At 40.8% G+C, this 23947-nt stretch overlaps 1 protein-coding gene across 1 annotated transcript; it reads left to right on the top strand.

The window, feature by feature from the left end:
- Positions 1-1380: 1380 nt before the first annotated feature.
- RAB9B (RAB9B, member RAS oncogene family) lies at positions 1381-13084 on the top strand. The gene is made up of 3 exons (XM_003135272.6): positions 1381-1563; positions 7884-7951; positions 9553-13084. The coding sequence occupies exon 3, from the start codon at positions 9595-9597 to the stop codon at positions 10198-10200; it is 606 nt and encodes a 201-aa protein (XP_003135320.1). The 5' UTR covers positions 1381-1563; positions 7884-7951; positions 9553-9594; the 3' UTR covers positions 10201-13084.
- Positions 13085-23947: the final 10863 nt, after the last annotated feature.

Raw genomic sequence — 23947 nt, 5'->3', positions numbered from 1 at the left:
AAACCAGAGTAGTATCCATGAGGACGAGGGTTCGATCCCTGGCCTCGTTCAGTGGTTTAAGGATCAAGCATTGCCATGAGCTTTGGTGTAGTTCGCACACATGGCTCAGATCTGGCCTTGCTGTGGCTGTGGTGTAGGCCAGCGGCTACAGCTCCAATTCAACCCCCAGCCTGGGAACCTCCATATGCTGCAGGTGCAGACCGAAAATGACAAAAAAAGAAAAAGAAAAAAGAAAACAAATAAATGTTGGCAAGGATGTGGAGTGAAAGGGTTGTCCACTGTTGCTGGGCATGTAAATCAGTGCAGCCACTGTGGAAACTAGTATGGAGGTTTCTCAAAAAACTAAAAATAGAGCTACCATATGACCCAGCAATTCCACTCCTGGGTATATATTTAAAAAAAAAAAACACTATAATTCAAAAATTGAGAAAGGTTACCCTGAGGAAGTGACATTTAAGCTGGGGCCTGTGGAATTGGCTGAATGGTTGGCTTGACAAGAGGTAGAGAGCTCATGGCCTAGGTAGAGGGAGCGTGTGTGAGGGCCCTGAGGGGACAAATGGGGAGTGAGGGGTTGTGCCACATAGGCACAGGGTAACCAGACACGAGGAAGCTTCAGAGGGGAACCTGCCTAACAGAGGTGAAGTGCAGGCTAAACCACCCCAGGAGCGCCACCCTCATTTGATTTCAGGGAAAAAAAAATCAGGAATTAGTTAGAGGTACCAGAGGGCCACAGGAGACAAAAGGAAGTGACTGGCTGGGTGGCTAGGCACAATTGGAACGTTCCATCTCTACCCAATCAACATTTCTGGGAACCTCACGTAACGCTCTCAGTGTGGCCCCCTAGAAAGGAGATTGGTAAGGGTAAAGGACAGTGTGTCTTCTAGGCCTGCGCTACAGATGTGACTCTTTCCTTCTGGATTGCCATGAGAATTTCATGAGCAGTAGCCACAGCCAGAGGGCCTAGTCGTGTGTTGCCATCATGTATTTCCCTGAGTTATTTTAAACAAGAGGGTGTATGTGCTACCCTCTTGGCAAAGGCTGAGGGTTTTTGGAGGTAGGGCAAATGAGGTAGGTGGAAGGGTAATCGCCAGAGGAGCCTGGTAATTGCCCCAGGCTGCAGAGGAGCTAAGTGGGAGAGCAGTATTTGACCGTCCATTGTCGCTGTGCCTACTGATCTGCGAGGGGAGGGGAGGGAAGGACAAGGGAGATCAGGGTTGGACACTGAGCATGAAAGAAGTGTGAGCGAGCCAGGGAGAGCTCTCGACGCGCGAGGGCGGGAGGCGGCTACCCTGGGTCCCCAGCGCCAGGAAAGGGGCGCGAGGAGGCGGCGCGGGCCCCGCCCCCTCCCCTGGCGGGCGCGGGCGCGAGACGCTGCGCGGCAGCATCGGCGGTCGCGAGCGGCAGCTGTCAGGCCACCGAGGTCCAAGCTGCACTTGCCGCCCGGTTGAGGACGGGGAGGCGGCAGGAGCGGTGACAGCGTAGCCGAGGAGCCGAACTGCCGGCACGCAAAGCTGACCTGCTTGGCCCCCGCCGCCCTCTCGCGCCTCTCTCCCATTGTATTGGGTAAGGTGCCGGTGCGGGGGGCTTAGCGGCCGGAGAACGCTGGAGGCCGGGAGGTGGGGGCCCTGGGGGCAGAGGGAGAAGGGGAGCTCTAGGTGATTTCCGGGGGTACTTGCTCTTGGGGAAAGGGGCCTAGGCGCCGCGAGGATCGGAGTTGGGGGGTAGGCGATGGTAGAGGGGGGCGTTGCTGAGTAATCTGGAGCGGCTACCGGAGCCGGGCAGAGAGGCGCAGGGCTCCGTGGGGAGCGGGTGTGGCTCAGTGCGCATGCGCCACAGCCGAGGTCCTCAGAGCTGGGGGCGAGGTGTGCAGACCTGGGTCCGAGGTAGTTGCAACTATGCGAGACATCTCACTTTCTGGGTTCCCGATGCCTACAGACCCCCCTGTCAGAGAGATGCCAGCCTTCCCGGCCTCCTCTGAAGCTTCTTTTCCCTGTACCCTGCTCACTTAATGTCACCCAAACCTTCCCTATTCGCCTCTAGGCCATCTACTTAGGAAGAAGTGGCCTGGGGACAGTGCCAAATTGCTATCTGCTGTGCCCAGAGCTGTCCTTGTGAGGAGTGAGAGGTTAGAGGTGATGAAATTCCACATTGGACCTTTCTAGTTGCACGTAAGATATAAATATGGGCATAAATGTGGGAATACCGTTGCAGTGGCTTGACAGCTGTGGCATATGGACTCAGAGTATGGCTGATAACTTGTTAGCTCTATAAAATGAATCAAGTGCGTCAGAGGGCTTCCCAGCTAGGGAACCCTCCCCCTCCTCCCCAGCCCCAAGCATCAGGTTATATCTAGGGAACGATCTACACCATTTAAGGTAGAGGGTCTCAATCATTTCTTATTTGTATTGATTTTTATATAGATTAAAGAAAGCCCCACCCAATTCTCCAGTGCAGTATTTCCAAATATTGTGCCAGGAATCAAGAAGAGTTGAAGAGTCTTAACCGGTGTGTCACCATAAGATAGGCTTTCACCACAGCTCTAACTATGGCTCCTCCTCTGTACAGATTGCCACTAGGGCCACTCTCACCCACTGCCTAGCCCTTCCCCGCATCTCTTCCCCCACACTTAGCCCTGCAGTACATAGCCTTCTCAAAACTTGCTCCCAAACAATCTGCCCTATGGATCTGAGCATCATTCTACCCCTGGGAGATGAATTGATGATGCCAATTTGCCTTTCTTTCTCTCCATCATCATACTAAAATATACTGTTTTCAAAGATTCAACCTCTTTCTTATTTTATTCTCCTCCCTCACCTCCATCCCCATCCCCAAACATCCCTAACAGGATACAATAATTTTAATAAGTCTGTGTGGGTGCAGACCAGCAGATTCAGAAGGTTTCAAGTGTGTCAAAGAACAAAGAAAGCTAAGGATTACCAGTTATGTGAATTCCTAATTCACCTTACTGTCCAAGACTTGGACCCTAATTGGAGGGGAAAAAGTGAATAAACTATCCTTAGAGAATGTTTGCTAATCTGTTTTGGGGAGTGGGGGAATGGCATCTCTGGGATATTTGAGTCATTCAAAGCCAGATCTCTCTCTGAATAGGACCAAAATTAGAATAAACATTTTAGTCCAAATCCTAACTTGATATGGTATCCTTAAGGTATGCATAGGGAGTTGACTTTCCTATTAAATGTTTTTAGGGTTATCAAAGAATTCCTTTGCCTACTTAATGCTATCTTCTTTAAAGGTTTGATTTTAATTGGGCATATTCTGGGGGAGAAAAAAATTGATTTGCTTTTTGCTTTTATACTGTGCTAGTTCTTTTTAAGTATGTACTAAAGGATATCACACTGAAATGATAGTGATGATGATGGTGATGATGATAATGGTGATGATGGGATGCCAGCGGCCCATGAAAACAAAAAGTGGAGATAATTATTCTGCTCTTGCTTTTGGTAGGATGGAGAAATTTATATATTTATTTTTTAAATGTGAGGGTAGAGGGAGGGAAATTGGAGCATTTCCATTGACCTTCAACAGGTGGAATTCCTGTTAAGTCCCTTCTAGGAAGCGATCCAGATAAGGCCATAACTTCTGTTCATCAGTCACCTTATAAATAATAATATTTGGATTTACAGTAATATTTGGACTTACAGAACTGTGGCTCTCTTGTACCTTTGCATCAATTCAGAGGAATTAATTCTGGGTACTTACCTAATTAATACACTTTTTTATTTTAAATGATTTTCATTTTTCCATTATAGCTGGTTTACAGTGTTCTGTCATTTTCTACTGTACAGCAAGGTGACCCAGTCACACATACATATATACGTTCTTTTTCTCACATTATCCTCCATCATAAGCGAATAGATATAGTTCCCAGTGCTATACAGAAAGATCTCATTGCTTATCCATTCCAAAGGCAATAGTTTGCATCTATTAACTCCAAATTCCCAGTCCATCCCACTCCCTCCCCTTCCTCCTCCCCCTTGAAAACCACAAGTCTATTCTCCAAGTCCATGATTTTCTTTTCTGAATACACAAATATTTATCGATGATTCACATGGAGGACTCTGGTTCTGCATGCAGGGGCTTCAAAGATATACACAAAGGCATTATGAATTTGGTTGTGTAGGAAAGACACACTTGTGCAGAGGGGGAAAAAAAGACTTTTTTAACAAAATAAGGCAGTATAATGATACCATTCAATCTGTAAATGATGAGATCTGAAGCTTATATGTTAATTTGTAAACTCCTCGAGGGTTAAGACCTTGCCTTAAACATGTATGGTTTCCAACAGTGTCTACCTCCAGTGGATGCTCAAGTGAAAGCTTTGCAAAGTAGATTAGGGTAGGGAGAAACCAGAGGCAGGGAAAGAAGATCCAGGAAGCTTTCACAATAGATGAGATGCAAGAAGATTGTGGACCAAAATGAGGATAGTATCAAAAGATGGAAAAGGATATTCCAAGGAAAAATCAGCAGGATTTAGTGACTGAAGGCAAGGAGACAAGCCTAAAGTGTATTCATTTCTACCTCCGGCAAACAAATGGGAGCTGGAGACAGCAGAGGAAAGTGTAGGATCACCTTAGTAAGGATGCAGCACACAATAGACACTCAAATATTTTCTCAAGCATCAGTTGCAGAGTTGGACCAGATGATCCTTAAGGTCCTCCAGCGCTGAGATTCCATGGTATATGTAGGTGCTCAAAACTGTTGGGGAACAAGGAATTCTCAGATATGGAAGAAAGAGAAAAGGAAGAGGAGTTCCCGTCGTGGCGCAGTGGTTAACGAATCCGACTAGGAACCATGAGGTTGCGGGTTCCATCCCTGCCCTTGCTCAGTGGGTTAAGGATCTGGCGTTGCCCTGAGCTGTGGTGTAGGTCGCAGACGCGGCTCGGATCCTGCGTTGCTGTGGCTCTGACGTAGGCTGGCAGCTACAGCTCCGATTGGACCCCTAGCCTGGGAACCTCCATATGCCGTGGGAGCGGCCCAAGAAATGGCAAAAAAAGAAAAAAAAAAGGAAGAATTATCCTCCCGTTGGCATGCCCTTTCTGAGAAGGGTTAATACCAAATCACAAGGCCCCCACCAGTGAATAAAAGGAGGTGGAAGAGCAAGAGGAACAAAAATCTCAAACCAAAAATTTCAATAAATGCTTGCAAATCTTGGCAAACTTTGTAAGTTATTCACTTCCCCCTAAATCCTGTGAGTTAAGTAGGGCAGATATTATCTGCTCTGTTTTCAAATGGCAAAAAACACAAGAAGATTAAGTGACCTGCCCAAGTTCATAAAATCAGTGAATGGGAAAGCAATGACAAAGACTCTTGTCCCCTGATTGCTGCCAGCCCAGTGCACTTTACACTGGACTTCATTGCTTTTCCCTGGTATGGAGCCTATGCACCCAGAAGTTATGTGTGCACATGACCAAATAGGGAATGCACAAGCAACTGCAGCATTATCTCAGATAGATATTAATACTTCATCATTATTCCTGGAGCTGAGTATTTGGTTTCCATATTCACTCAGTCTTTGACCCACCATCTGAGTTTATCCGTAGCAGCTGGGAAAGTAGAGTTAGTGTGTCATTTATGATGTCAACACCTGTTTGCTAGGAACTTGAGGAAGCTCATTTGGCATGGGCCCTGAAAACTGTCAGTATTGTGTCCAAGACTGTACTTCCTTCCAGTGAGGGTTCAAGAGTTCTGCTCTGTAAAATTATCCCATAGACCAGCATTTTAAAAAGTGTTTCATGGATTTCCCATTGTGGTTCAGCAGAAACGAATCTGACTGGAATCCATAAGGATGCTGGTTCGATCCCTGCCCTCATTCAGTGGGTTAAGGATCAGTCTTTGCTGTGAGCTGTGGTGTAGGCCAGCAGCTACAGCTCTGATCCGACCCCTAGCCTGGGAACCTCCACATGCCATGGGTGCAACCCTAAAATAAATAAATAAATAAATAAATAAATAAATAAATAAATAAATAAATAAATAAGTAGTTTCATCTCCATTTAAAGAAATGCTTGTTTTAAAAAAAAGAAAGAAAGAAAAGCCTAAGGAGTTCGCTGGTGGTGCAGCAGGTTAAGGATCCAGCATTGTTACTGCTATGGTTTGGGTCACTGCTGTGACTCAGGTTCAATTCCTGGCCCAGGAACTTCCACATGCCACGGGTGCGGCAAAAAGAAAAAAAGAAAGAAAAAAAGAAAAAGAAAAAAGAAAGAAATGTTTGTTATTTGAGCTAGTTCCAAAGACAGCAATTTGAAACCAGAAAAAAAGGACAAAAATCAGGAATTATAGGAAACTTGAGAATTTTTTCAAATAGAGACAATGAGGAGGATAAAACCTATCAATTAAAAAATTAAATTTTCTAAAAATATTATTAAATAGTATTAAAATTCATATTTACTGATTTAGATCTCTGATGAATCCCTTATTAATGCCTTTTCTATATTTGAAAAAAATAACGTGAGATTGTTAAGCAGCAGAGAGTCTTAAAATCTTCTTTATTACTCAGTAAGAAAAAACACTGAACAAATCTAGGTGTAGTTTTTCTTTTTAGACCAGTACTCTTGATGCTGCTGAATAAGACACTTGCCGTCATTAACTACATTTAAATGAAGTTGTGCTTGAATTTTAAAAGCTAGCTAAATAGTAGAACCTATGTTCAAGACAGGAGTTCCTGTTGTGGCTCTGTGATAATGAACCTGACTGGTATCCAAGAGGATGCAGGTTCAATCCTTGGGTCCCCTCAGTGGGTTAAGGATCCGGCATTGCCAAAAGCTGTGGTGTAGGTCACAGGTGTGTCTTGGATCCCGAGTTGTTGTGCCTATGGCGTAGGCTCCAGCTGCAGCTCTGATTCGACCACTATCCTGGGAACTTCCATATGCTGCAGGTGCAGCCCTAAAAAAAGCAAAAAACAAAAAAACAAAAACAAACCGCAAAACCTATGTTCAAGACAGATGACTGAAATTAATGAGTAAAATAAATACCCAAGATTATGTATTTTAAACAAGGAGTCCCCAAACATTTTTTTTCTTTGATCATGTGGAATCATTTTCAGAGACAATCTCAAGGCACATTGGTGAGTGCATTAATACTTTCTTGGAGATGGGAACATTGGGAGGGAGAAAGGGAATGAGTTTCATCTCTAACTTAGAATTTCTTTTTTTTTTAATTTATAGCAGAGGGCAAAGGTGGCTATGAGAGCCTTTCCCTTAATTTTTTATTAAAGTATAATTGATTTACAATATTGTGCCAATTTCTGCTATACAGCAAAGTGACCCCAGTCATAAATATATATACATTCTTTTTCTCATATTATCTTCCATCATGTTCAGTCCCAAGAGATTGGATATAGTTTCCTGTGCTGTACAGTAGGACCTCATGGCTTATCCATTCCAAATGCAATAGTTTGCATCTACTAACCCCAAACTCCCAATCCATCCCACTCCATCCTCAATCCCCCTTGGCCACCACAAGTCTATTCTCTGTGTCTGACTTAGAATCTCAACATATCTTAGACTCTTCTGTGCTTTCCCTTTCCTGAATATCATCTACTTTTTTTGATTTACTTTTACTTTGAATGGAGAGTGAGTCCAATGGAGAAACAATATAAAACTTTAAAAATTATATAAAGTACACTCAAGTTAGGACAAGTAAAGTGCATGTCATAAAATTATTTTGTCTATGTTAAGCATTTGTAGCATTTGAACCCTTAAGTGTTTTTGTGGAAAGCATCCTCTGTAGGTAAGTTGAAGTTGGTCTGTTTTCCTGACTTAAGTAACATACACATATATGTGTGTATGCGTGCACGTGCATGCACACGTACACCTTAATTTTTAAAATAAAATTTTAAAAATAATGTTTCCCAATCTGTTTTTTAGAATCCTGAAAAGAGAGAATATAACAACAACAAGAAAAAGACTTAAGATTGTGACAAAGACCCAGCTGGGTAGGTTTATATTTTATTCTCAACTGAATAGGTATATATTTTACATGTTTTTATTGGATCTCTTAAAATGAACATTAGAAAAATATATAGTTAGTACATGCACAGCAACATAACTTTAAGGGCTACTGAGGTTTTTTAACTATATTTCAAATGTGTGAGCATCCAGAAGCTCTTTTGCGTGTCCTCTTTTGATGAGTGATTAGTTTTCATCTATTTGGGTCACTTGCATAGATAATAGCCAATAACCACAACTGACCTAGTGTGAAAGTACCTAAGAGAATCTAGTACAAGGTAGCCGTTCAGTAAATATTTGTTGTTTTTATTTTAAGATGCATTCTAAGTACTCCATATATAGACATGTTGTGAAAGTAACAAGAAGGATATATAATTATTAGCTACATAATTATTAACTCTTTAGTGTTAATAGTATGTTCTCACTGGTGTTATTATGGAATTAGAACCTAAATCCAGATATTAATAAGCTATTCAAGATTTCTTCCTCAGAGCTCCATCATGGTTCAGTGGTTAACAAACGTGACTAGCTTCCATGAGGACTGGAGTTCGATCCCTGGCCTCACTCAACAGGTTAAGGATCTGGCGTTGCCGTGAGCTGTGGTGTAGGTCACAGACACAGCTCAGATCCTGCGTTGCTGTGGTTGTGGCATAGGCCAGCGGCTACAGCTTCGATTCAACCCCTAGCCTGAGAACCTCCATATGGCCAGAGTGTGGCCCTAAAAAGACAAAAAAAAAAAATTTCTTCCTCAGTGATACCTTTTATAATGATACCAGTCAACAATCATCAATTTGAGTGCCATTATTCTATGAAAAGCTTAGGGAAGATCCTTTACTTGTGAGGGTATCTGTATCAATGCAAGTGTAATGGTGCAAATGCATGGAGAAATATGATCTTTTCATCTTTTCCAAGTTCTAGGATCCAGTGTAATTCTAGTCCAGACCTCTACTGACAGAATCAAGATCCCAAGTTACACAGTTTTCTCTCCATAATTCTTGGGTCCATCAGGAACAGACTTTAAACTCCAAATCAATGTCATACTCTTTGCTTCTTGTTTGGAAATGTCCAAACCAGAAGCCAATATGTTAGCCAATATTTGAGTGGCATTCCTGTTCTAGGCTCTTTTCCCTAGAATAGGGTCAGAATTGGACCAGATTATAGAACCATCTGCTAGTCCGATTATCCATGGCATGGGACCATTTTCCTGGCACAGGCAAGAGACTTCAGAAAAACAAGACCTAATTTCCCTTATGCAAAAAGGGTTTTATTCCTTCTGCTGTACTATATCATTTAATAAACATGAATTAAGCGAAGTTAAATTAGGAGTTCCCACTGTGGCACAACAGGATCGGCAGCACCAGGATGCAGTTTCAATCCTTGGCTCAGCTCAGTGGGTTAAAGGATCCGGTGTGCTCGGATCTGATTTCTGGCCCAGGAACTCCATATGCTACAGGGCGGCCAAAAAAAGAAAAAAATAATAAGAGAGAAGTTAAATTAGAAGGCGTCGTAATTCAGAGAAATTTACTATGAAGTTGATTTCAGTTTCAGGTTTAACAGTTTTCCCTCCTACTTATTCTTTTATTTTCAGGTTCCCTTGGTTATAAACTCCTCTCCATCTGGTGCTGCAACAATGAGTGGGAAATCACTGCTCTTAAAGGTCATTCTTTTGGGTGATGGTGGAGTTGGGAAAAGCTCGCTCATGAACCGTTATGTAACCAATAAATTTGACTCCCAGGCTTTTCACACCATAGGGGTAGAGTTCTTAAATCGAGATCTGGAGGTAGATGGACGCTTTGTAACTCTCCAGATATGGGACACTGCAGGGCAGGAACGTTTCAAGAGCCTTAGGACACCCTTCTACAGAGGGGCAGACTGCTGCCTCTTGACCTTCAGCGTGGATGACCGGCAGAGCTTTGAGAACCTCGGTAATTGGCAGAAAGAATTCATCTACTACGCAGATGTGAAAGACCCTGAGCACTTCCCCTTTGTAGTTCTGGGTAACAAGGTAGACAAAGAGGATAGGCAAGTGACTACTGAGGAGGCACAGGCCTGGTGCATGGAGAATGGAGATTACCCTTATCTTGAAACAAGTGCCAAAGATGATACTAATGTGACAGTGGCCTTTGAAGAAGCTGTCAGGCAGGTGTTAGCTGTAGAGGAACAGCTGGAGCATTGCATGTTAGGTCACACTGTTGACTTGAACAGTGGCTCCAAAGCAGGGTCTTCATGCTGTTAAAAAGTAGGAAGGCTTTTAAAAGTGTGCCCCAAATTGGTCAGTCAGTAGTGTAAGAATAAGTGTGCCCCTCTGAGAGCGCACACATATACGGAAGGGTAAGAGATAACGTTATGATTGCGAATCAGAGCCTCTCAAATTGAAGTTGTAGAGCGATTAAAAAAAAAAAAAAAAGCTTTATCAAGCCAAATGTATTTTGTGTGATTTCTGCTATTTCCTTCTGGTGTGTATCAGGACATTTCAGAAAGCTTTAGTCCTGAGAGATTTAAATATTTTTCAAATCACAGTTTTAACTTAGAGCCCAGCCGCATGAAGGAGTTAAAGAGCTACAGCTATCTCTCAAAGCGTTCCATTAATCAACTAACAAATGTCACCATCAGCTCTTGCCAAGCAGTTTCTGATGTGTCTGCCAAAGGGGAAAAAAATAAGACTCTGAGCCGTATTACAATAAAGATAATAATGCAAACAAAGATTCCTAAGCTTGAGTCATAAAGAGGTTGTAAAGATTAGGAAGGCAAAAGTTTAATGATGTACACTGCCTTGTTTAAATCCTTATGTACGGTTTACTCCCATCTGAGCTTTTTTTTAAAAAAACTCAATAAGAGATATACTAATGACACTGGAAATGTATTATACTCCTTGTGTTTGAAGTAACAGGGTACTAGTGAATGGATTATGCTTAAATATTCCAACCACCCTTGCAAATAAGTGGTTGATCTGCTTTCACTTCATAAGTCTCCTTTTGCTGTACAGGGATGTTGCTTCTCTGACAACCTCTTACCAATTTAGCAATGCTGCTTAGTATATGGCTTTGGATGCAGTGCACTCTGCTCATAATTTTGATGGTGGTCCACCATGCTATGCTCTCAGAGAAGCCTTCAGGACAGATTGGAGGATACTGGGCTTTTCTCACGAAGTTCCTTAACTCGAGTATTTATCGTAGAAGAAGGAACTGATTCCTTATACGTTGAACTGTTATGTTCATCTGGCCAAACTAGGACATCGAATGTAACAAGAGAACAAACTTTAACTCAGAAGTAGAATGAACTCATAATTAGTGTTGTCCAATAGTGGAATGGACTGCCTTAATAGTGAACCCCCTTCTAGTGAAAATATTCAAGAAGATGCTGGATGACCACAAAAAGAATCTCTGTACTGGTGAGATGTTTGATTTTAAGGTCCCTTCCAGCTCTAGGAATCTAAGTTCTAAGTTCTAGGAATCTAAGTTCTAAGTTCTAGGAATCTATAAGCTACAAACTACATTTCAATGACATGTTATAGTTACATACATCTTAAGTCAATAGTTAAGTCTATGAAAAGGGACTTTATAATTTCCCGGGCTATTCTGGGATCAGCATTTAATGGCAACTACCTAGCTTTTCCTTTTATTTTTGCACTATGGCAGGAAAAATTCTTGAGCTCTGAGTAAAATCATTACATGCCCAATATAAACACTCTGAAGATACCATATCTTCAAAAACAGCTTGTCAAATTTTGATTACCATGACTGCCAGCTATATACTACATTATAAAAATTCAGTCTAGTTCTTGTCAGTTGATCTATTTGTCCTGCATAGCTTTTAATCTGTACTTTTAAAACATCTATGATAAAAAAAAAAAATAGTGACCCAATGTAGTGAGGGACAGTTAGAAATGACCCCAAAAAGAGACCTAGGTCAGGAGGGAGCAGGAGCTTTTCACAGGAATATAGCCTAGAACTCTCCATTGTAGCCACACATGGATCAGCCTTACATGTGGGACCTTATGTGCTTTAAGAGCTCTGGGACTTTTTGGCTGCATAGATAAGTGGAAGATACTTCAACCCAGTAATACTCAATATTTCCAATTTAAATATGGTCCTGACCCCATGGTCCAACTAACTTTAATACCAGAAGTCAAAGCCAGAACTGGGACCCCATAGCTCTTAAGTATTGGTCCCTATCCTGCCTATGCCTATAGCCAGCCACACTGGTTTCCAAGTTCTATGATCATTTTGCTACGATCATGTTAGAATGAAAATCTATACGTCAGAATTGTTAAATGCTAATTGTTTTTAAGTGCATGAGACCTGGGGCCTTCTCTTTCTACTTGCACTCTGCTTATAATAGTTTCTATTTGTAGATCTCAGGCCTTCACAAAGACCTCCGTCCATTCATAAAAGTACTTGTCACTATTAGAATGGCATGTGATCATTTAAGTTTAAAAAAAAAAAACTACTTGGGTATCCCATTCATAGGCCTCCTGTCCATCCATGAGAAGTGTGAATTTTATTGGCAGGTCAATTGAAGCCCCTTTCCTCTTAGTCATACCAATTTTTCTTCTGCCAAATCACTACACAGTATCTTAATGAAATCACTTAATATTAAGTGACAAAAGACAGAGGCATTTTGGTGAGTAACACTCAGTGGGGTGCTGACGTATAGTTTGGGTAAGATTAAAAAAACACCAAAGGCTGAAATATGTGAGTACCAGAAACTGTGCATATAGGCTTTGAAATTGTGTATGCTAGAATGTGCAGTGCAATATTTTCAGTAGGTGTTTTTTTAAATGAACACGCATTTTTTTTTTGAACAAGGTATTTCTAATTGGGATGATACTGTTTTTCAATGGTCCATTAAACATCATGCAGAATATTTATTTAATTTATTTTCATTTATTGGGCTAACATTCAGGGGGCCTCAGAATCCATCCGTCTTCAGTGGATTGATGAATTTCAGGTTAATTTGTGCCTGCCTCAGCCATCTCTAGTTTACCCTGAGGTACTCCACAATCCTCTTGTTGCAGGTGCTGCTAAAAACTCAAAATTGTGTATCAGATATTTTGTTTCAACTGTAAAAAAAATCATCTGTGTTAAAGTGAATAAAAAGTGCATTTTGAATAACCAGTATACAATGTCTGTGCTTCTTTTCTCCCTTTCTCTTGTAGAGCCACAGGTGGGTGTGACCGAGAGTACATATCAATGAAGTCACTCTTTCAGGCTGCCCTATATGTGGCCTCTGGTTCATTTTTTCCATGATACTCCAAGAAGCTGCTACCTACTGATCCAGACAGACACTGCTCTACTGATTGAGAAACAAACACAAAAGATTACCATGGGGGAATTCCTTTTATTTTACTCCACTTTTTAATATATGAAGAGTATCGAGACTAGAAATTGGATCTTAACTCTCCACTTTATTTCTTCATTATAACTTAAAATTAAGCCATCACAAAATACAGACAAAATATACATATTCCATTTATTTTCTTGACTGGTATACTGTCTGGATCTTAGGAAAACATGAAAATATAGGCAAAACAAATCAGAAAGCAAAGGATAATTTTGTTAAATATTCTATTCTATTGCTTCTCATATATTGGACTTTAAAGAGACGTGGGGAGTTCCCGTCGTGGCGCAGTGGTTAACGAATCTGACTAGGAACCATGAGGTTGCGGGTTCGGTCCCTGCCCTTGCTCAGTGGGTTAACGATCTGGCGTTGCCGTGAGCTGTGGTGTAGGTTGCAGATGCGGCTCGGATCCCGCGTTGCTGTGGCTCTGGCATAGGCCAGTGGCTACAGCTCCGATTCAACCCCTAGCCTGGGAACCTCTATATGCCGCTGGAGCGGCTCAAGAAATAGCAAAAAAAAAAAAAAGAGAGAGAGAGAGACGTGGATTAGCAGTACTTGAACATACAGTACATAGTGGTGATATTTTTTGGCAGCACCCATAGTATGAGGAATTTCTCGGGCCAGGGATTGAACCCACACCACAGCAGTGAACCGAGCCACAGCAGTGACCACACTGGATCCTTAACCCACTGAGCCACCAGGGAACTCCATGTGGTGACTTTTAAATTACGGACATGTAATTTCATTAAAGTGATTCCATTTGTCACAGATTTAGCTCTCTTCTCCCCTCCTTCTATTTTTGCCTATTGGAAATTTGGGCAGTCAAAAATCACAGGGGAATTTTTTTTTTTTTTTTGCCACATGTACTGTTTCCATCACTAAGGATAATCATTTAACAAATTATCTGGCCAACTTCAAAAGTAATACCCCAAATTCTTCCTCTTCTTTTTTTTTTTTCTCTTTTGTCTTTTCAGGGCCGCACCTGTGACATATGGAGGTTCCCAGGCTAGGGATCAAATCGGAGCTGTAGCCTCCAGCCTACACCAGAGCCACAGCAACGCCAGAGCCAACCCATGTCTGCGACCTACACCACAGCTCACAGCAACGCTGGATCCTTAACCCACTGAGCAAGGCCAGGGATCGAACCAGTGTCCTCATGGATGCTAGTCAGATTCATTTCCACTGAGCCATGATGGGAACTCCCAAAATTATTCTGATTAGACTATACTGATATAACTTTTAGGCTAGAAGGTGATAGATTTATATGCTCTTAAAAATGATTTGCTCATCCAAAAGTGATACTTGAAAAGTGGAAAACTAGCTTTCTGCCTTTGCAGGTTTTCTACCTGATTCATAGCCCAGTGGAAAATTTCTTTCTCTTGATTTTTAAAGAAATAGTATAGTGGAGGGGAGGGGGAATTGGATGAAGGCAATCCAAAGGTACTACAAATTCCAGTAAATAACTGAATACTAGGGATGTAATGTACAACATGATAAATGCAGTTAACATGGCTATATGTTATATGTGAAGTTTGTAAAAAGCAAGTCCTAAGAGCGAGAGAGAGCAAGAGATTGAGGAAGGAAGAAAGGAAAAGAAACAGTATAGGGAGTTCCTGACGTGGCTTAGTGGTTAATGAACTAGGAACATGAGGTTGCGGGTTCGATCCCTGACCTCGCTCAGTGGGTTAAGGATCCAACATTGCTGTGAGCTGTGGTGTAGGCCAGAGGCTACAGTTCTGATTTGATCCCTAGCCTGGGAACCTCCATATGCTGTGAGTGCAGCCCTAAAAAGACAAAAAAAAAAAAAAAAAGAAAAAAGAAAAGAAAAGAAATGGTATAGATTTTCATTTTTTGGAAATAATTTTTCTATGGTCATTCCAGGAAGTGAAAGTTGTGCAATACATGGTTTCTCCTCAATTCTTTCTTTGAATTTTTAAAACGCACTGGAAAATTGAAGCACCAATCTCAATAATTTCAGATTGGGAGTGGCATCTTTACTTTGATTTGAATTACCCAAAGTACTTTTTTTTTTTCTTTTTTGGCAGCACCCGTGGCATATGGAAGTTCCCAGGCCAGGGATCAACCTGAAACACAGCTGCGGCAATGCCAGATCCTTAACCCACCACACCACAATGGGAACTCCTGAAATACCTGTAACACTTTTAACTGATTTTATATACATAGACACACACACACACACACACACACACACACACACACACACACATATATATATAATTTTTTTTTATCTCAGTGATCTGGATAATCTTTTCACTTTTTTATCCCCTTGCTATGGAGATACAGGATTCATTACCATGGAGTGACTTTCTTACACTTCATTTTAGGGCAGGTAAACTGTGATACAGCTTTTGATAAAATATTCATGTATGTGCATGATTTTTAACAAACTGGTCTCTTTTTTCCCCCCGGTTTTATTGCAGTATAATTGACAAATAAAAGTTATATGTATTTAGGGTGTTCAACTGAGTGATTTTGATACACGTATACACTGTAAAATAATCACCACAATCAAGGTAATTAATATATCCATCACCTCTCAGAGTTACCTTTTTTTTTTTAATTTTGCTGTCTTTTTAACTTCCTCAAGTTAACATCACCAGTAAAGCCCTCATTCTTTACTCTTTTCTCTTTAGGACAAGGAAAGGATAATGATAGAAGCTAGGCATATTTAAAGAATGAAAGTAAAATTATTGAATGTCCCTTTATTGGTATGTTTGCAAAAACTAGTAAGCAGGGATCTGGCTTTTGTTTTGCTGATGGATGTGGTGATGTGTGTTTAAGGGTTGTGTTTTGGGTTATTGTTTTTTTGTTTTTTTGTTTTTTTTTTTTTGAGGGGGTGGAGGGTTCCTTAGTGCTTTCTCAGCAACAATAAACATCTTCACAGCTCAAGGTGTGAAGGAACCGTCACCTTTAATCATATAGGAATTGCTGCAGTAATCTGTGGGTCTTCATAAATCGCTTTGTCTTCTTCAAGGTGACACAGAGAATTTTGGTTCAGCCATAAAAAAGTGCCCTTTTAGACGGTACATTCGGTGAGTGCAAGTGTGTGTATTTTTGAGTAATCTGTCAATTCCTCTCATGCTTTATAAATTATGGATAAATATATAATGAATCTTACTATAGCACTCCTGAATTTTTTTTCATTTTTGGCCACCCTGGGCCAGGAATCGGATTCTAGCCACAGTTGAGATCTACAGCTGTGGCAATGTGGGGTCTTTTAACCCACAGTGCCGGGTCGGGAATAGAACCTGTGTGCTGGCACTGCAGAGACACTGCCCATCCCGTTGCGCCACAGCAGGAAACTCCACACTCCTGAATTTTAGCCAGACATGCCAAGCTGTGCTTTTTATACTAAATTGGTTGATGAAAAACAATTGGGAAATGCTTCCTTGATGGAAGAAACTCTAGCTGTATTGATCAGAGTTAAAATACAAATCATGCTTTCCTGTGGTGCATTCGTGAGGAAGCAAGAGACAGGCTCATCTCCACTTTTTTCTCTTTCGTTGTTCTTAGCTGCCTTAGAAACAGCATGGCCAAGGGTGTGTCCTATAATATATTGTTCAGGATAGAGTCTGATGTACAAGTGTTGGTATAACCTTTGAATTGTCTCTTTTTCCATTGGGAAAACAGTGTCACCAGTAAACCTTTTAAATTTTTTTTTTTCTGGTTACGAAAGTTATACACACCATAGCCTGGGAACTTCTGCCTTCTACAAGTGTGGCAAAAGAAAAAAAAACTGAAAGAACAAAATAAGTAGAAAAACAAGACAAAGAAAATAAATCATCTGTAATCTGACATACCCAGATTTTTTTTTTCTTTTTAGGACCACACCCACAACATATGGAGGTTTCCAGGCTAGGGGTCGAATCAGAGCTACAGCTGCCGGCCTACACCACAGCCACAGTAACTCCAGATCCGAGCTGCATCTGTGACTTACACCGCAGCTCACAGAAATACTGGATCCTTAACCCAGTGATCGAGGCCAGAGATCGAACCCACCACCTCATGGTTCCTAGTCAGATTGTTTCCACTGTGCCACAGTGGGAACTCCCCAGATTTTTTAATATTACATTTTAGTGTGTATAGTGCATGTATTTTAATATATTTATGTAATAAAATTGATGTCATATTGCACATAATGATTGTAATCTTTTTCACTTAACATACATGACACTTTTCTCTAAGTCATTATATATTCTTCTAGGGATTATATTTAATGCTTGCATAACCATCTATTGAAGTATTTACCATAATATAGGTAATCATTTATTGCTAGACAGCTAGGTTGTTTTCTAACAGTCTCCTTTTTAGAAAAAAAAAACAGCAGTGCACATCCATAATATTAATCTTTTTGTTGGTTTGTTTTAGGGCTGCAGGTGCAGCATATGGAATTTTCTGGCCTAGGGGTCGAATCAGAGCTGCAGCTGCCGGCCTACACCACAGCCACAGCAACACCAGATCCGAGCCACATCTGTAACCTACACCACAGCTCATGGCAACACAAGGTATTTTAACCCATTGACCGAGGCCAGGGATTGAACCCACATCCTCATGGATACCAGTCGGGTTTGTTTCTGCTGAGCAACAACAGAAACTCCCCTAATATTAATCTTAATTCACATTTCTGTTTATTCTCTATAAGTAAAATTTCCGGGTCAAAAATAAGAATTTTTTTTTTTTTTTGTCTTTTTGCTATTTCTTTGGGCTGCTCCCATGGCATATGGAGGTTCCCAGGCTAGGGGTCGAATCAGAGCTGCAGTCACCAGCCTACGCCAGAGCCACAGCAACGCTGAATCTGAGCCGCATCTGCAACCTACACCACAGCTCACGGCAACGCCGGATTGTTAACCCATTGAGCAAGGGCAGGGACCGAACCCGCAACCTCATGGTCCTAGTCGGATTCGTTAACCACTGCGCCACAACGGGAACTCTGAGAATATTTTTATGGATTTTAATATGTATTGGCAAATTGCCCTTTAGAAGAAAGTTGTCCCAAATTACATCAATGGCAGAAGAGTAAGAGAAGGCCTATTTTTCTAAACACTCAATCACTCATGGAATATTACCTTCACAAACCACATTTGCCTAATTTGATATAGGAAAAATAATCTTGAGTAAATGCTTGTTCATATATTTATTGAACTTTTTTATTTTTTTTTTCTTGAGCGAATGGCCCATTCTAGTTCTTAGCCCATTTTGGGGTGGGAAACATTCATTGTTTTCATTTCTTGTTGATTTCTAGAAAGTCTTCTTTTATATATTATGGGCATTAACCTTTCATCTTATCCATATTGCTGGTTTTCAGAAATCCTCTCCCATATCTCTTGGCTTTTAATTTTGTTTATGGCATTTTTAAAAAATATTGACAGATTGGGAGTTCCCATTGTGGCTCAGCAGAAATGAATCCAACTAGTATTCATGAGGTTTCAGGTTTGATCCCTGGCCTTTCTCAGTGGGTCAAGGATCTGGCATTGCTGTGAGCTGTGGTGTAGGTCACAGATGTAGCTCGGATCTGGCATTGCTGTCACTGTGGCATAAGCTGGCAGTCATAGCTCCAATTCCACCCCTAGCCTGGAGACTTCCATATGCTGCAAGTGCCACCCTAAAAAGCAAAAAAAAAAAAAAAAAAAAAAAACCGTCATTTAAAGGGATATATTCTAATGAAATAGAAAACCAGGGTAGTAGGGGAGAGACAAATGCCTACTTGATCTGTCCTTTTTTCCTGACTGCATTGAGACATTGTAGTTATTTTTGTTTAGAAAGGTTATGAGTCTAATTTTGTGTCACCATGATTTTAAAAAATTGATAGAAAACAAGATATTCATTCCCCCAGTTTATTTATTTGCATGATGTCAAACGGCTGGTTTGATTTGTGTTTATTGCTGTTATTTAATGAAGATCTTTCCGAAATCTTGTAAAATGCAGATTAACAGTTCAGCTTTCAGCCACAAGGGGGCAATGAAAACCAGTTAGTGTTTGGCCATAGAGGCAACGTAAAAAAATGATGCCTAGAAATCTTCCAGCTAGTCCACATTTCCCTTATTTTATTTTTTATTTTATTATTATTTTTTGTCTTTTTGCCTTTTCTAGGGCCGCTCCCGTGGCATATGGAGTTTCCCAGGCTAGGGGTGGAATCAGAGCTGTTGCTACTGGCCTACGCCACAGCCACAGCAACGCCAGATCCGAGCCACGTCTGCGACCTACACGACAGCTCAGGGCAACGCCGGATCCTTAACCCACTGAGTAAGGCCAGGGATGGAACCCGCAACCTCTTGGTTCCTGGTTGGATTCGTTAACCACTGTGCCATGACGGGAACGCCACATTGCCCTTATTTTACAGATGGAATCCATATGGAATCTGGAGGAGCGAAATGACTTGCTCAGGGTCTCAGAGCTATCTAGCCAGAGAGTTGAGTCCTAAGCACTTTCCAGTTGATCATACTGTGATTTAGTTAAATTGACCCAAACTATAAACACATGCATTTTTTCCTGATTTAAATTTTTTTGCCTTTTGAGGCAAGATCCACATAACATTAAACATTTTAAAGTGTAAAATTCAGTAGCATTTAGCATATTCACAATGTTGCAATCACATTTTAATCTTCTGGATTCAAATTCCAGTCCTGCCACAAAATAGATGTGTCACCTTAGGTTAGTCATGAAACCTTACTGATCTTCAGTTTCTTCAGCTCGTGTAGTGGGAAAATGTCTTCTTCAACAAGTTGTGAGAATTACCAGAAATAATATTCACAAAGGCCTAGCAATGTTCTTGGCACAGAGTAGACGAGAAATAAAGTCTTTCTTTCCTTCAAGATATTAATCAGCTGCTCCCCATCTAGTAATGATGTTTATTTCACATTAAGACTATAAACAAATTCCAGAGTAGATTTTTTCTCTTCTCATGACTATTACTGCATTATTTGTATTGAATTTTGAATGTGCTCAGAGGTTAAACATCATTTTTTAAAAACTCCACCTAAGTCAAAGACAAATATCATATAATGTCACTTATATGTGGAATCTAAAAAAATGATACGTGACATTATTTACAAAACAGAAATAGACTCATAAACATAGAAAACAAACTTATGGTCACTTAAGGAGGAGGGATAAATTAGGAGTTTAGGATTAACAGATACACACTAATATATATAAAATAAACAACAAAATTTACTGTATAGCACAGGGAACTATACTCAATAATATCTTATAGTAACCTAAAATGGGAAAGAATCTGAGAAAATATATATATATATATTCATATATCTGTATATATCCATATATCTGTACATATCCATATATATATGGCTCACTTTGCTGTATACCTGAAACACTGTAAATCAACCACACTTCGACTTTTTAAAAAATAATAAACAAATAAATAAAAAGTCTTTCACATAAATAAATAATGTAAAAAACTATAGCGTAGGGTCTTGTGGCATAGTTGGCAAGGGACTGCAGCATTTAATAGATGCAAAGGCCCTCCTTAAAACAAACAAATTTCTTAGAAGAATTTTGAAAAATGGAAGCTGATACCAGTGAGGTTCGGAAGAAAGCTACCTTAGGTCAAATTTTGGAGCTGACTCTAAGGTAATATCATTCAATCTCCTCTTTTTATCCATAATAAAACTGAGGAGGAGTTCCCGTCGTGGGGCAGTGGTTAACGAATCCGACTAGGAACCATGAGGTTGCAGGTTCGATCCCTGGCCTTGCTCAGTGGGTTGAGGATCCGGCGTTGCAGTGAGCTGTGGTGTAGGTTGCAGACACGGCTCGGATCCCGCGTTGCTGTGGCTCTGGTGTAGGCCAGTGGCTACAGCTCCTATTGGACCCCTAGCCTGGGAACCTCCATATGCCACAGGAGCGGCCCAGGAAATGGCAAAACAACAAAAATCAATCAATCAATCAATCAATCAATAAAACTGAGGAACAGAGAAGTTAAATTCCTGGCGGCTACACAATTAGCCAGTCACAGATCAGGTCTTAGAATTATCTTCTACTTCTCAGTCCTGTGCTAATTTCAGTACACCTCACTGTCTGGGGCCAGGATTTTTTTTTTCATTTTTTTCCCCAACTTTATTGAGATGTAATAGACATAAAACATTGTGTAAGTTTAAGGTATAAGTAAGGACTTGATACATGTAGATACTGTGAAAGGTTTGCTACAATAAAATGTGTCAGGAGTTCCTGTCATGGCACAGTGGAAACGAATCCGACTAGGAACCATGAGGTTTCGGGTTCCATCCCTGGCCTTGCTCGGTGGGTTAAGGATCCGGCGTTGCTGTGAGCTGTGGTGTAGGTCACAGACAGGGCTCGGATCCTGCGTTGCTGTGACTCTGGCGTAGGCTGGCAGCTGTAGCTCCGATTCGACCCCTAGTCTGGGAACCTCCATAAGCCATGGGTTCAGCCCTAAAAAGAAAAAACAAAAACAAAAACATTAAAGTGAGTTAACACATTCTTCACCTCACATAATTACCATTTTGTTGTTGTGCTTATGGTGAGAATGTGAACGCGAACGCGAATGCTCTCAGCAACTTTCAGATATACAACACTGGATTATTAATCCTAGTCTCCATGTTGTACATTTGATCCCTAGAAAGTATTCATTTTAGGTAGTTTGAAAGATGCAGAACAGATACAGGTAGGGAGGAAATGAAACCAGAGGGTCAGAGAAAGGAATAAGGTTCAAAGCACAGCAGGGTTGAAGCTTCAGGTAGCAGAAGAGGAAGAAGCAAACAGTAACAAGCAGCTCTTTGCTGGGAGAAATTTCCTGAGGCAGTCATGTCTTTACTCTTCCTCTATGCAGTAATGGTAGGAACTACTGAGAAGGTGTGCCTCCCTTATTGAACAAACAAAACTACTGAAAATTGTTGAAATCAGAGCTGTTTGGTTTTGTAAGCATCCCAAGTCTTTAAAAGTCTGATTAAAAATTAGCCAAATGATTAAAATCGAAGTGTCCCTCATAAACAGAACAAGAAAATAAATCCCTGACAGAGGCTCAAAAAAACCCAAAAAAATCCTGTTCTTCAGTACAATAAGAAAAAAAAGTTATTGGTAATCAATTGTGAAAATTGCTGTTAATTGTGTGTCGGGTGTTAGCTTTTGTTCTTAGCTAGATCTCAGCCAAGTGAGCTTTCTGATCTGTAGTGGTATGCTTTAGTTTATCATGGCTCTTTGTTTTAATTTTTTTTTTAATTTGTAACATAAGTTGAGCTAAAGAATGATTGTCTCTGAGTTATGCATTTGTTTTATTATATATATATATATATATATTTTGTCTTTTGTCTTTTTTTCTTGAGGGCAGCACCCTCAGCATATGGAGGTTCCCAGGCTAGGGGGTTAATCAGAGCTGTAGCCGCCAGCCTACACCACAGCCACAGCAACACCAGATCCGAGCCTCGTCTGCAACCTATACCACAGCTCACGGCAATACCAGATCATTAACCCACTGAGCGAGGCCAGGGATCAAACCCACAAATGCATGGTTCCTAGTCGGATTCACTTCCTCTGAGCTACGATGGGAACTCCTGTTTTTTGTGGGTTTTTTTTTTTTAAAGAATACCTTTTAGTTACAGTAATAAAAGCTGATTTATCTGACATTCTGGCAGAGATCTTTTTTTGCTCTTTTTGTTGTTTTTTTGTTTTTTTGTTTTTGTTTTTGTTTTTTTTTTTTTTTTGCTTTTTAGGGCTGCACTTGTGGCACATGGAAGTTCCCAGGCTAGGGGTTGAATCGGAGCTACAGCTGCCAGCCTACACCACAGCCACAGCAACAGCGAGATCCAAGTCAAATCTTCGACCTACACCACAGCTCATGGCAAAGCCTGATCCCTGACCCACTGATCTAGGCCAGGGATTGAATTCACATTCTCATGGATTCTACTCAGATTCGTTTCCACTGCACCACAAAGGGAACTCCAAGGCGGAGATTTTTCTTATCTGCCATTTGCACACTTCAATATTATAAGAATTAATGTTTTTAACAATGACCCATAAACATTTTAAGAGCCCAAATCACTTACCAGATCAGCAAAGAAAAAAATAAGGGATATTACTATTTGGTCTATTGTATAGTATGGAAAAGAGGTATTCTAAATGTGAAGTATATGGGTGTGTATGGCAACATAAACCACAATACTTCCCTGAAATGGAGAGTTCATTTTCTTTCCTTCTCCCCTTTGCCTTTATTTCCCCCCACAGAATCCTATTTCAAGAATGATAGGCTATTTCGTCCCAATTTCACCCCATGCTTGAATACTTTCACCAAACGCCTGCCAAGTGATCCCAGAATCAGTGCAAGAATGCTGCAGGGGACAGGGGACTTAACCATTTTTTAATGCAAGTAATGACATCCTTGCAAAGATGGGACATGCTTCCTTATAGGAGCCAAATTCTGACTTCTTATGACTTCCACTGATTGGTCCTAGGTCCATTTAAAAAAACTGTTTCAAATATTGCATCTTCCAATATTTGAAAACAGCCCTATTTTTGTGACTTGAAATATCCCCCAGATCCCAACATGAAATATAGTGTGTTTAAGCTCCACATTTTCATAGTAATAAATAAATTTTTGTCCAGTGTCTACCTTACATCAGGCATTATTCCAAGGCAAGAGGCTTCGAAACACC

Source organism: Sus scrofa, chromosome X, assembly GCF_054392235.1.
Source record: "Sus scrofa isolate SSC_HxYL_T2T_F1_AM1 chromosome X, Sscrofa_HxYL_maternal_Yorkshire_Landrace_v2.0, whole genome shotgun sequence".
NCBI lineage: Eukaryota > Metazoa > Chordata > Mammalia > Artiodactyla > Suidae > Sus > Sus scrofa.
This window is presented reverse-complemented; position numbering and strand designations above follow the sequence as displayed.